This window comes from Perissodus microlepis, chromosome 16 (assembly GCF_051167445.1).
Source record: "Perissodus microlepis isolate ML-2025 ecotype Zambia chromosome 16, ASM5116744v1, whole genome shotgun sequence".
NCBI lineage: Eukaryota > Metazoa > Chordata > Actinopteri > Cichliformes > Cichlidae > Perissodus > Perissodus microlepis.
Genome location: NC_140476.1, coordinates 11,962,567 through 11,976,249, shown reverse-complemented (window position 1 = coordinate 11,976,249; position 13,683 = coordinate 11,962,567). Strand labels below are relative to the sequence as shown.

Genomic DNA, 13,683 nt, shown 5'->3' with positions numbered 1-13,683 from the left:
TCTTTCCAGTACCCTTTCTGTACACATTTTGGACGAACTGAAGGCTTTTAGAACAGCCCAATAATAATGGTCCATAGCAGTCTAGCTTAGAAGTAATAAATGCATGAACCAATTTTTCAGCATCACTCTGATTCAGGATGTTTCTAATTTTGGAGATATTGCACAAATGCAAGAAAGCAGTCCTACATATTTGTTTAATATGCACATTGAACTGTATTCTGGTCAAAAATAACTCCAGGATTCCTCACATTGTTACTGGGGGCCAAGGTCGTGTCATCCAAGGTATCTGGTTTGACACAGTTTTGGGGGCTGAGTACAGTAATCTCACTTTTTATCTGAATTTAGACGCAGTTTCAGTCAAATTTGAAAGTGTCAGTTTTGGAGCAAGGGTTACTTTCTTGGTCGCCACCCTTTTGTCCATGGTGAAAAATCACTTGCTGCGGACAGTGACATTGGTGTTCCAGCATTTCGTGGCAGGGTTAAGCATTGGTGGTTCCTGAAAATCATTTGAGGCTGACAGTCTACCAGACCTTGGCAAAGTGGAGACACATTCAAAACACTCGTATTTATGTACAGTTGTTTGAACTGATTATCTTAGAATTTACAGTTGTTTAGAAATGGCTCCAAGAGACGTTCCCAACTTGCGTAAATCTACAATTCTCCTTGTTAGATCTTCACCTTAAGGTATTATGACATCTATGCCCATAATGAGTGTATGTAAACTTCTGAGTTTTACATGATAAAGGTCTAAGCACCAAAAAGTTTAGTGCAAATAACAGGACAGTGACTTGAAGGTGAAAATGAAGGTATGCATGACAATATCCAGCCAGTGTTAAATGTACTGTTTTAGTATTGAATTTCCAATCATCCCATATTCTTTCAAGGTTAAATTGTTAATTTGTTCTTCTTGGTTCATGGCACAATATTGTACTAAAACGATGCAATGATCATTACTTTTTGGCAGCATAAGAAACAGAAATTAACCTACAGTTGAATAATATAAAGCGTGCCATTTATCCCAAACATATAGGATTTAAAGGTTTAAAGAATGGAGTCCCAGAGAAAATGCTTTGTAACATTTTTATTTAAATAAGCTCATCTGACTAAAACGCCAGAATCAACACCAAGTTAGAAAATATTCAAATAAAAATAATAATCCACGACAGAAATAGCTAATCATGATACATCTTTACATTCAAATATTTAACAACAGTAACGATACAGATTATTATTCCTCACACACTTTCATTCTTTAACATACACACGCATACACACGCACAGGCACACACACATACTTATTTAAAGCCACAGGTTTATCCCTCTAAAGTCAGTGTGTATGTACGAGATGTTATGCTACATGTCATTGATTTGGACATACAAGGAATAAATAAATGTTGGCAACAGACTACAAAGTCATTCCTAAGTTTCTACTGGCATGAAGCTAAACTTTGTTCACCCTTCAGTGGTTTGCTGTTGTCATGTTGAATCAATACTTTACATAAGAAGATCACAGCATTGGCACACACATGTTAAACGTTCACTTACAGAAACTACATTATCTGTGTTTTTGCATGTCTGCTTGCTACATTTTATTTGTGGTTTATCCCTCCAAAGGATGCTGCATTATTTTTTTTATTGCGTTTTTCCCCATATCAGGTGAGCACAATGGGAACATCGTGAATGCTTTTATTTATCATTAAGCAATTTTGTTCAAGCAAAGCTGCAATGCATTACCAGCCAGCAACAGCATAACTCTGGCAGCAAGAGAGGCAGACACGATGTTAACTGTAATGGATCACCGACCTACACACTGGAGCAAATTAGTATTGGTGGTTGTATGTAAGGCAGGAAAAACACATTAAATACAACATCAGCACGGTGGAAAATGCACGCGTTAACATGAATGGGCCATGCAAAAACACTGAAACACATTTTACTCGAGAAAATGTGTACGTTTATAATGTGCTGACACACACAAACGCGTATTTAGTGTGCAAATAGGGTTTGCACACAGTGACAGAAAACCCATCCTGACAAATCCCAACTGTTAGTATGAAAAAAATGGTACGTTTCTAATAGTTTGCGTGTTCACAGTGGCCCACTCAGAAGTAGTCTCTTCTCCTTGAATCATCACTGATGAAAGATGGGTTCCACTGGGCTGGGTAGATGCATGAATGGCGAGAGCCTGGGAGACCCGGGAAGGGGTACAGGCCATTTCTGTCCAGGTCTGAGTTACGCAAGGCAGGCTGAGGGAAATAACAGAGGAAACCAAAAAAAAGGACTTTATCATCAACCACACACACAGAGAAACTAAGCCTTAACTTAAACAAGAGACAGAGACGTGTGAGAAGCGAGAAATGACATGTTCCCTTACAGAGTAGTAGATATCAGTCATCTGTAGCAGGTTTTTTGTGCTGCCGTTCTCTTGCATCTCTATTGTCTCTCTCCCCCACTCCATGGATATCCGGTTATTTTTAGGGAAGTCTGCGTACGGGGACATCTGCAAGTCTCCACTTTTAAAGATGATCTTGTTGATGTCATTTTTGTCTTTCCTGAAAGATTCCACATTGAAAAAACTTAAACTTGATGGTTTTTTTGTTTATAAATATAGCCTGTATATAAAAGATGGATGTAGCCACCATGATGGAAGTCTCTACTTGAGTATTTTTCCTTTTTTTTTAAACTCAGATGTCATGAGTCAAATGTGGATCTAGTATTCCCTGAATTTTGTGCTTTTCTGACTCTAAATGGGGCCAGCAAACATCATGTTGTACATAAGGCTTGAAACATGTGAATTTCACCATAAATTCATCAAGAATATACCTGCTGAGGTTATAAATTGAGCAGAAAGACCTTTTGAAATAAGAGCGTTATTTTATGGCACTTCCACATTAAGCCCATCTTTTACATACAGATTGGGTTTATAATATAAAATAATATTATCGGGCAATATTCATTACATTTACTTTCTTGAATTAACAATAAAGCAAACTTACTTGCAGCAAGTGACAATGAGAGCAATGACAAGGATGAGGAGCAGGGCGCCCCCTGCAGGTGACACTACCACTGCAATCAGCTTGTAAACTGCAATTGCAAATAGAAACACCTTAAATATTATTCTTATTACAGTTAAAAAAAATAACACAAAATTACACTTAAGAAATTTAGCACATTTAAAGATATAAGAAATTCTATTTAAGATGAATACGATCGGTGGGCTTCACTTACAATTTCCGCAGTTGAATCCTCCAAAACCAAACATGCATCTGAAATACAGAAATGGAACCTTCAGTTGCCTTGAACATTTTCAGAAAACAGTACTGACAAGAAACAAAAGGAAGCAAACTTACGGGACACAGGTGCCATTTTCTAGTTTGTAGCCATCTCCACATTCTGAAACAAGACATTTTGTTCAGTGACTTGAAACAACACCGTTTGGTAAATAGGTTTCAAAGGCCTGGCCAGTGCTGTTTTATTCATTTTTGGCTTCCTCAGTCAAATTCTCATATAACGTGTAGCAGTCAAATTTTAGGGGAAACTGGAGATATTTTGAGACATTAATTTCCTTGATTTAACTTTTTAATTTGACTTCTCTCAGGTTGGTGACTCAAACAAAAATGCATATGTGGCATTTTGGCTTACCTAAGCAGGACAAATCGTCAGGATTGTGTTTGTAGTATCCCTCACGGCACTGGCAGTCCACGATACCACTGGTGTCCGTGCAGCTGGAGCGCTCTTTATCACACTGGGTATTCTGAGCCGCACAAAGACTCTCCGCTGGAACACAGTGCGGACAGAATTAATCTCAGCTATAAAAATCTAATCATAAAACACACTTTTTGTTAATAGTTCCCCTTTGTTTCATTGAAAAATGAATAATTTTGACATGCAGAGCTTGTACAGTATATTTTAGCATTTAGAGGCACAGCACCAGTGTCCTGTGACATGATTATACGATTACCGGTATTGTCATGTTGTGAAATGAAGCTGTTATATGATGCTTTGAAGTTTCTGGCTAATACACATGCAAAGCTTTTTACAAATATATCACGCCACAGTTCATTAAATGTTTTTATGGCTAAATTCTGCCCTCTGGTGGTTGAAATGAGACTGCCCTAAATAAAGTTTACAATAAGAGCAGTTGGAAAAACGATTTAATCAATTAAAACAAACACAGTTAATGATTTCCACTGAGATTTCTGGCTATTACACTCACCGTGGTAAGTGAGCTTGTATTTCAGGACCACCTGGCAGTGGGCTAATGCAGAGCTGCAGTTTTTGAGAGACATCTGGATTCTGTTGTTGACCTCAGCGGTTGTCACATTAGCGGAGATGGAAAACGTGTTAGCAACCATGACACTAACACCATCCTTCTCTCTATGGGGAGGAGATCTGAGGTCAATATGGAGAATTTGTTGGTGTTGTAAATAACAAGAAAACAAGGTTCTAATAGATAAGAGAGATCCCTTTTAACTAGCTAAGTTTTAGCATCATCAAAAGAAGAAGAAATGCCAAAAATGCAGATCTTTGAAGTAGAATGACGAAAAACTGAGAAACAAGTAGACTTGCACTGGAAACATTACCTTATAGGATTGTAATTGAAAGATTAGTTTTTTCTGAGGTTACTAACAATAATTACAACCACTTTCTTTAATTGCATATTTTAAATATATATCAAAAAATACAGAAAATGTGCAGAAATTCAATGCAAAAACGTACTGCTTGGTCACTGTTGAGCGCCTGTAACCTGGGTAGTCAGAGAGTGAAACATTGAACTGCAGGAAAGACAAAAACAGGAGCATGTATAAGATATAATGCACGTAAGCTTAGTGAAGCACAGAATATGCAGTGACGCGAACTGCCTCTCACCAGCTTGATGATCTGTCTTTGGATATCAGAGTTATGTAGTGATCCGTTGGCACTGATAGTGCAGAGAAATGTCTTAGCTACTAAGGGGGAAAAAAAGTGGGAATTAAAGGCTGAAAAGGCCTCTGAGAAAATAACTTTGACTGGAGAAAAAAACAAACTCTAATGTCCTTTTTCTTTACATCGGTATTACCTTGGCTACATGTGCGTCCATCTTCAAGGTCAAAGCCCAGCGGGCATTCACAGCTGAATGAGCCATTCGTGTTAACGCACGTGGAGCCTTTGGGGCAGGGTTCTTGCTTTTGCTTGCACTCATCAATATCTAAAACACACAGGTGTAACAATATTATATTTGGGAAGGATTTCACCAAACTTTTACACCCGTATCACACTCTCTAAAAAGGGGTTGATGCAACATTTCATGCATTTTGTATTTTGAAAGACAAAACATGGAAAAACACACATAGTACCAATATTGTTTTTAAACTGTTGGGTAGAAGAGCAGAAGAGCTCACCCTTGTTGCAGGTCCGTCCCGTCCATCCTTGCTGACAGCTACACCTGAAGTCATCCGGTTCATCACCCACACACATCCCTTCATTGTTACAAGGGTTAGACACACAGGGGTTTCCTAAAATGTACGAGTGGATAGAGGGTGTGTTAGCATTAATCAGGGAAAATAGCATCCTTAAAAAAGCTTCGGTTTGACCTTTTAGGGCATGCGGTTTCACTCTGACCTGTCATCCATCCTCCTATGTGCAGTTTTATCTCTGTTATACAAAGTCTATTATATTTGATAGATGATTTTTTTAGACTTCTACAACTAATTTCCATATTTTTCTGCTTCTGTAAAAGATTCATTGTTCCAAGTAGTGAATTCATCCAATCAGAAAGAAAGATCAGTGCAGAATACCAGACCCGTTCACTGGGAGCTGCACGTTAAAAGCATTTCACACAAGTGCATCACTTGAAAATTCATCAGCAAATTCTTGAGACAAGAGAGAACAAATCCATTTAACAGCATCTCATTGTGAAGAAGAGTCCAAGTTATGTGTATTCATCATTATTATGTCAGGAGTACTTTTTATTTTATTGCTGCAATCCTCTAACTGCCCCACAGAAAAGTAAAGACTGATTTTCAGTAAATTAATCTGTCAATAAATTAAGGTTGAACTCTTTTTTGCTTTATTGCAACATGCAAGAAATCAGCTAATGTCATCTACTCAGATTATTAGTCATGTTCATGACCAGGAAGCACAGTGTTTGGGGAATATTAGAACCTGTGATACGCTGAATCGTTATTGCACAATCCTCTATTAGTTATAGTAAGAAGAAAACATGCAAATATGAAGAGCAACTCATACAAGAACACGATAAACACACATTTCTGCTCTGAAAACTGAATAATAAGTCCCGTCATTTGAAGAGAAAGAAGCTGACTAACTCACTTGGAGGTGGTGATGGTGGTGGACTGGTGTGCTGAAAATCAGGGGGCAGTGTTGTGACCACCAGCTCTGTAGGACCTCTGTCTGTCTGATTCCTAGTGGTGTGCAGAGCTTCCGTACTCTTGGTTGGGGTACTGTGGGTGTAGGTTGTAGTGATGGACTGGCTGTGAGCTGTGGTGTCTCTGCTAGTTCCCGTGCTCGTTTCGATCTGCAGGGTGGTGACATTAGTGGGGTCAGACATCCCAGTCACGGGGCCCTCCGTGTGCCTGGGTGGCACACGTTGGGTCGGTTGCGCTGCCAGAGTGGAGGCTACCGTGGAGGACGAACTGTATAGGACAGTGGCACTGGTAGGGGACTGTAGAGGAGAGCTAGTCACGGTGCTAGTCAACCTTGCGGATGAAGTTGGAACTAGAGGAGGTGTGGTAATAGCCTCGGTGGAGGTTGTGGTGGTGGTGGTGGTGCTGAAAGCAGTTGATATGGTAGGGTTTTCTTCTGTTATCTGCGATCTGACGAAGAGAAAAATTAAACCTCAAGTCAAATGAAATCAAGTTCTGCTTCTACTGATCCTCACAGACAGGTAATGGGTAATATCTGCAAAAATCCAGAGTTAAGTACAAATGGATTCACAGAAGTGAAGGCTGACATGCCAGCAGGGGGCACTAAAGCCACTGATGCAAGCTTGTGAATGTTCCAGACACTTAAAGCCTTCTTTAAAGGTATAGACTTTAAAAACTTCAAATTATTATTAATATTCATCAATATTCTTTTTTTTTTAGCATACCTTTCTGTAACAGTGGCAGGTGAGGTGGTGAGGAAGACGTTAGTACCCAGTGGTGGCATATCTGTCAGAGACTGATTCGTTTCAGACGTGCTACTACTGACAGTAGAGGGGACTGCAGTCAGACCCAAGTCGACATTTCCCTCTCTGGTCTGCGATGAAAGCCCCTCAGTGCCACTCTGAGTGCTAGAACTGTGGTCTCCAGTTGAAAACTCTGTAGACGCTCCAGAACTAGAGCCCAAGCCTTGCTCTGTTCCTGAAATATTGGTGGGACCTCCTGCAGGTGAGGTGAAAGGAGGCGTAGAGGAAAATGACATTTGAGATTGGTCAGTGCTGGGCTCTGTCACCCTGATAGATGACGTTGAGTCGGACGGCTCTTCTGATGTCGACGTGTGCTGTTGTTCGGTGGCATTGGGATGTCCAGTAATACTCTGGGTTCCACTGGAACTTGCTGGGCTCCCAGTCTCTGAAAACACTCCTTTGAATGAGTCGGTCACGTCCCTTCCAGTAATCCCTGTGGACGGGGCACTGTGGGTGTAGTTCTCAGTCTCTGTCGACTTAGGAGAAATACCCCAAGTGGAAGGAGGCTGACGGGAGTTGGAGTCTTCTGTAAAGGCAGATGAGGTGGTGTTGCTGGAGGAGGAGGTAACAGATAGCAAGGTCCTCTCCCCAGCTCGGCTGGTGGTGGTGTAGGTGCTGTCGGTGAGGACGTCTGTGTGGGAGGCTGTGGCATCCCCCATTTGGAGAGTAGTGTCTGGGTTGTCTTGGAGTAGGTGGCCCTCCTCTGTAAACACCTGGGTCCTATCCTCCTCTGACACAACATAAGAGATACCTGGCGTCTTGTCTGTGTAAGTCATGTCCTTCCAGTCCCTGCTGTTGCTGTCGCTGCTGTTGCTGATGCTGCTGTCCTTCCAGTCCCTGCTGTTGCTGTCGCTGTTGCTGCTGCTGCTGCTGGCCTCAGTGGCAGTTACAAAGTTGGAGGTAAGTGGCTCAGTAGACAGTGGATTTGCAGTCTCTATAGACCCACTGCTTGTTTCTGTAATGGACTGTGTCTGGTCTGTGCCTAGCAATAGAGAAAAAAAATCACATTAGTAAATATTCACCAATATAAAATCATACACTTTTGAATCAGTTATGAACATTTTTAAAGATTTTCTATCATTAAAGAGGTCCAGTTAAGGCATGTTAAAATGTTACTTTAAATCAGGGGTGTCAAATATAAGGCCTGGGGGCCAGAATGACTTCAATTTGGCATAAACCTTGGACTTTTGACTGTATTTGTACAAGTTTTACAGCTTTTCCTACTGATTATAACCTATCCAATAGCCAATATACAACAACAAAGTAATTAATTATTAGAGTTAAAATTAGGACAATAAAATGACAAAAAGTTCTTTTTTCACCAATAACTATTGAAATTTGTGGGCTGTATGCAGCCCACCATGTAAAATAAGTTTGACATCCCTGTTTTAAATGATCTGGTAGTGATTTATTGGTAGTCACAGGACAAAATAAAGTCTGTTGTGCCACATACGCCAACTCTTGAGAAATGAATATGCACTGGCTTTCTCCTTTTCTACCATATACAGCTGGTAACTTCATGAAATTTGGCTTTGCACTGCTGCAGCCACCTAAAAATTTAAAGGCAATCTTTTTTTTTTAAAAATATATGCCAGCATCCTTCATCACTAGACTCAAAAGAGTGTTGCTGTACTCGCCTATATGTTGTACTTTACCTCCACCAGAGGGTGTTATCCCCGTCTCGCCTGTACAGTCTATAGTCAGAGACAAAATGCTGTCAGAATTTCACTTGCAGCATGGGCAATGCTTTTGGGTGGAGAACAACTGGCAGCCAACTTGTCTACTCTAACAATGGCTTGAAGTCCTAAATATGGTGGGGACTGTCTCTGTTGGGAATCAGCCATTTCCTTCCTAAAGCTGAGTGAGCACAAGGAACTGGCAGAAAGCTGTCACAGTGGATCTGGGTGTGTGCTCATATTCAGAGTCTTTTTTAGTCCGTGTGAAAACTGTTAAGTCATAAAAACTCCCAAAACACTACCACTAAAGGGGAAGAGAATGACTTTTAAAGTAGTGACTGTTGTTTTAAACACTTTTTTTCCCCAGGCATGTCCTTTTTACAGCTGACAGTTGAGACAGAAAGGAACTAACAGCAGAGAGCAGGCGGGATGACATCCAGCAAAGTCTCCAGCTTGAATAATTCTCGCAAGGTTACAGTTTCCAAACATCCAAGATAATCTGAGCTTGTCCAGCACCTCTGGCCACATGTAAATAATTTATGTTCAACACATGTCAAACATTTCAGCATTCAGTTATCTATTTACACATCCAACACACGGGGGCTTAAAATTATTTTTAGCACCAACTGCTTGATAAGATGACGGCTGAACTGGGTTTCCATGTTTGTCACTGACTTTGCCTGCTGCTTGGCAGCGGTTAAACCTTTGTTTCCCTTGCAGAAAATACTCTCAAAGGATTGCCTATTTTGGGAGCAGGTAGGTTTTTTTCCCCCCTATTTGAGAATGTTTTGATTCTGAAAAGCTTAGAGTTGCTCAACTTGAATCCCAAAGATGGATAGAAGAGTTAAAGCATCAGAAGTACTTAAGCATCAAATGTGAGACAGATAGGGATAAAGAGTGAGAGAGGTCTTTTTTGCCTATCTTTGTGCAGTGCTGTCTTACAGCTTATCTGGCTGCTGTCCTGGACTGGAACAACACCACTCTTGAGATGAGTGTCAGTGCCACCAGCAGACAACATCCAGAACCAATGAAAGGGAGGGTTCAACAGCTAAAGAGCCAGTCCACTGGGAGTCTAGGGGGAGAACTGGGCCACCAGACTCTATTTTTCCCTCTCACTTCCTCTGCATGTGTCTCTCTTATTATTTCATTTTCTCTCTCTGGATACCGTCTGGGCAACAAAACTCAGACAGGAACGTGGTGTTGGCAGCAAATGACAGTCACTCCCAGATCCTCAGCTACTATCTATCTCTTAACTGTTAACACAGTTGAAACTGCAGTCTTTTAACATCTGTTCCACTTCAGAAGCTCTATGGCTCGCATATTAATTCAAGCAAATGCAATGCATTTTGCATATTAAAGACCCTCAGATGACACCACAGTAGTGCTTTGAATAGACTGGCTTATACTCATTATGCAGGCCAAAGAGGGCAGCCAAGATGATCTTGCTAGGGTCATTGAATAAACATTAAGTGAGGAAAGTGAATCATTTCAGCCTCATCTTTCCTTTGCAGCATCTACGAAAATCCTGAACTTTATTTATACTGCAAAATGGAAGTGTGTGCAACTTTAAGAATCAAGAATTTTATCAACATAATGATGAAAAATATCTCTTAAATTCAAAGAAGCACGTGCGCTATAGTGCAACATTTGAGGTATCCTATTACCATGGAGACAAATCTTTTAAGTGTTTATTACACAGTGTGTAATTGCTGATTCTTACTTTGTACACTATATATAGTAGTTTATATAGTAATTAAGCAAAAGTTGCATTTCTAGTAGTAAAGTTGAAAGTTTGTTGAAGTTTAAGGGCAAAACTATCAAAATAAAATGACGTAGTCATCGGTCCAGCCATTACTAGATGTTTTATGGTACATTATTATGCGTGATACTGGCTGTGATATTAAATATTATTTTCACATATGCCCCAGCATCAAAACCCTCCTTCTTCCCGCTGGTAGGAGTGTAGCTTAAACCAGCTGTGGTAGAGAAGAAATGTTCTTCCAGCACAGCAGCGTTATGCCTAAACCCTTCATTTAAGGGATAAGAGTGTTATCTGCTCTGCAAAGTAGAAATATCAGAAGTTAAAGTCCTTTCTCTATCTTTTATTGCTTTGAGTCAGTATGGCAATAGTTCAGGAATTTTATGAGGCATGCTTTTCTTCTTATAGTATGATGGATGATGTTTGGCTTTGTGCACAGGAAATCAGACCCAAAATCCAGTTCTTTCATCCAAACTTCTGAAGGTAGTCATGGAGTGCTTAGGATGTGGATTCCCTCCTCTTCTTGCACCAAATGCTCTAAATACTTCAACTGCAGGTTCCTCTGTATTAGTAACGTCTCTGCCAAGCAAAAAGAATCACGCTTCAGCTCTCATGCTCTCATTCCTGTCCAGACGAACCGCATGTTTAGGATTGTTTGAGTGTCATACAGCAGTTTAACCACTGGATGCTCGGGTCCAGGTGGGTATAAGCCGATGAACAAATGTTACGGCTTTCAACACCTCCTGCTAAACAGGAAGCCGGCACCTGTAGTATTACGTCAAGTTCGAATGCAGATAAGATGTGACGAGTGAATTTTTAAAGCTGTCACAGTTCATGGCAAATACTCTGTTTACCTACACTGGTGAGACTTGAACTTGTGTAATGGTCTGAAGGAGCTCCAGGAGTTCAATATGAGCCCCAAACTATTAGCTTTAGGGCCTCATTCCTGATAACACTAATCTCAAGATCTTTGGGTTTTGAACCAGTGGTTGTACACAACAGGGAACTTGAAATGAAAGTAAATGTGGTAAAATTGTTTTTGTTTTTTAAACCGTTATAACACCAGTCAATAGATATACATTACTTCAGCTCTATACTGTTTGGCGTTGGCAAAGCAGCTTAAGAAAATTAATTTTAGCAGCCTTTCTAAACACAATTTCACAAAATACATATAAATATAAGTGTGTGAATGTGTGTTTGAATGGGTGGATGACTGAATGTAGTGTAAAGTGCTTTGGGGTCCATAGGGACTAAGTAAAGCGCTATACAAATACAGGCCATTTACTATTTACCAAATACCATTTCTTAAAGTGGGAAAAGCATCTAACTTGCATGTGTGTAAAAGTTTTGATGGTCATAAACACATCTACAAGAGCCATTTCAGGATGGGATTAGAAAATAGGCTTTGGGACAGTTATAGTGAGGCATATGGCTGGAATACTGCACACCTGGCTAAATCTGGCACACATGCACGATGAAACTAAGCACGTGTTATTATTTCATTTTCAAAAATAAAACAATACACAACACAGTCACAAATAACCGAAATGGAAACGTTGTGTTTAGACATTTTTCTTTTAAAATCATACTTGTCAATAATAGAAGACCACTAACTTACAAAATAATGTTGGAGGATCTCAAATGAACTTTTATGGATCCTTTTATGTTACCTCACTTCAACAGGCCGAAATGAAAAGGAGATCTTTTCAATCATTGTGCAGCACTTGCCACTGCAGGCCTCACACTCGGAGCTCTTACCGAAGTTTCCAGCAGTAGCAGCGTGAGTTTCTGCAGCGTGCCTGAGCAGGAGGTTTCTCTGTGATGGTGTTAAAGTCTCGCTGGAGTATGAATTTGAAGTTGCGCTGTTTTCCATGCTTCTGACTTCATCCGTGGCCACCGAGTCATCCAGTCGTGGAGTTGCCGCATTCGTGCTGTTGTTACTGGGGGTCCCAGCCCGGAGGGGCCCCGGCAGACCCAGATGGAGGACCAGAAGAGACAAACCGAGGACGTGATTCAAAAACCACGTTTCCATGATTTTTTCAAGACCCCCCAAAACGGTCGCCGATAGTTTCCGTGAAGTCGAGTGAATGTCGGAGAGTCTCCCGGGGACACCATGAGAGGAGCGCTTCGGCGTTTAGTGAAGTTTTAATGGGAAATGAATAAATCCTGGTAAAGGTCCGGAGGAGATCCGCAGCTCAGACGGCGGGGAGCGGAAGATAACAGAGCCGAGGCAGCAGCCTGTTATCTCAGCCCGGGCTCCTCCTCCTCCCCGCACACACACACACACACTGAGAGTCCCGTTACTGAGCCCAGTAGCGCCTGTGTTGTCTGCAGGTGTCGGAAGCTTTGCCCATAAATATTTTCCTTTTCAAGCCACAGAAGACGTGAAGTTTTTAAGAGCTGTTAGTTACTCACATCACCGAATAATCCCTCTACTCTGAGTGTTACGGTAGCCTATCATTACCTGCTGATAATAACCTGTAATCACAGGCTATAGTTGTAAAAATCACTTCTGTTGTTATATAGAGTTTTAACCACAAAGATACCCATCTCTCTCTCGCTCTCTTTTAAAATATTATTTTATTGTTTATTAGTTCGTATCTTGAGATTTATTTCCCCACAGAACTTTGCTTTTCATCATTCAAAACCCTCATATGTTGGCTTTCCAGTTGGGAGTGAAGTAAAAAGAGTTTTTTCCCTTTTCTCACAGCAGGTTTTAAAAAAGTGATAAAATCATGTGGAATTCTCTCAGTAGGTCAGTCCATCTGCTGCAAGAATCCTTGGTCTTCATGTTTACTGCTTAGTTACTCTTTTGTGACTCAGACTGTATGTTTGTAGTCATTGTCAAGCTGTAGAATGAGCTTGTATATACATATCCACAGCACATTCCACTTTTCCAGACATTAAATATTTCTATTTTAGGTAGAGCCAGACTGAACTACCAGGCAGACGTCCGTGTGCTCTGGTTGGGATTAGAGGAACATCTGGGGGAATTGGAGTTCGTTTTATGGGTAGAATAACAGATAACTCTTTAGGTGACAAACATTATTTCTAGCACATTTTATTCCAAGGGAAACTGT

At 40.6% G+C, this 13,683-nt stretch overlaps 1 protein-coding gene across 4 annotated transcripts; it reads right to left on the bottom strand.

Annotated features, from left to right (window-relative positions):
• Positions 1 to 1,066: 1,066 nt before the first annotated feature.
• On the bottom strand, positions 1,067 to 12,859 carry heg1 (heart development protein with EGF-like domains 1). 4 transcript variants are annotated; one of them, XM_084908387.1, is made up of 14 exons: positions 12,362 to 12,859; positions 7,091 to 8,150; positions 6,313 to 6,815; positions 5,382 to 5,495; positions 5,060 to 5,188; positions 4,870 to 4,949; positions 4,720 to 4,775; positions 4,217 to 4,392; positions 3,643 to 3,777; positions 3,351 to 3,393; positions 3,229 to 3,266; positions 2,997 to 3,084; positions 2,375 to 2,552; positions 1,067 to 2,246 (listed from the first exon to the last, which is right to left on the bottom strand). In XM_084908387.1, the coding sequence occupies exons 1-14, from the start codon at positions 12,633 to 12,635 to the stop codon at positions 2,103 to 2,105; spliced, it is 3,018 nt and encodes a 1,005-aa protein (XP_084764513.1). In that variant the 5' UTR covers positions 12,636 to 12,859; the 3' UTR covers positions 1,067 to 2,102. The 4 variants fall into 4 exon arrangements, with proteins under 4 accessions (XP_084764513.1, XP_084764514.1, XP_084764515.1 ...); XM_084908388.1 differs by having other exon boundaries at positions 4,870 to 4,946; XM_084908389.1 differs by having other exon boundaries at positions 4,217 to 4,377; positions 12,362 to 12,858.
• Positions 12,860 to 13,683: the final 824 nt, after the last annotated feature.

Coding starts and splice junctions, on each gene's coding strand:
- heg1 (XM_084908387.1), bottom strand. CDS start 12,635: ATGGAAACGTGGTTTTTGAATCACGTCCTCGGTTTGTCTCTTCTGGTC. Junction 4,950..5,059: donor TGGACGCACATGTAGCCAAG/GTAATACCGATG, acceptor TTTCCCCCTTAG/TAGCTAAGACATTTCTCTGC. Junction 3,394..3,642: donor TGACGATTTGTCCTGCTTAG/GTAAGCCAAAAT, acceptor GTCTTGTTTCAG/AATGTGGAGATGGCTACAAA.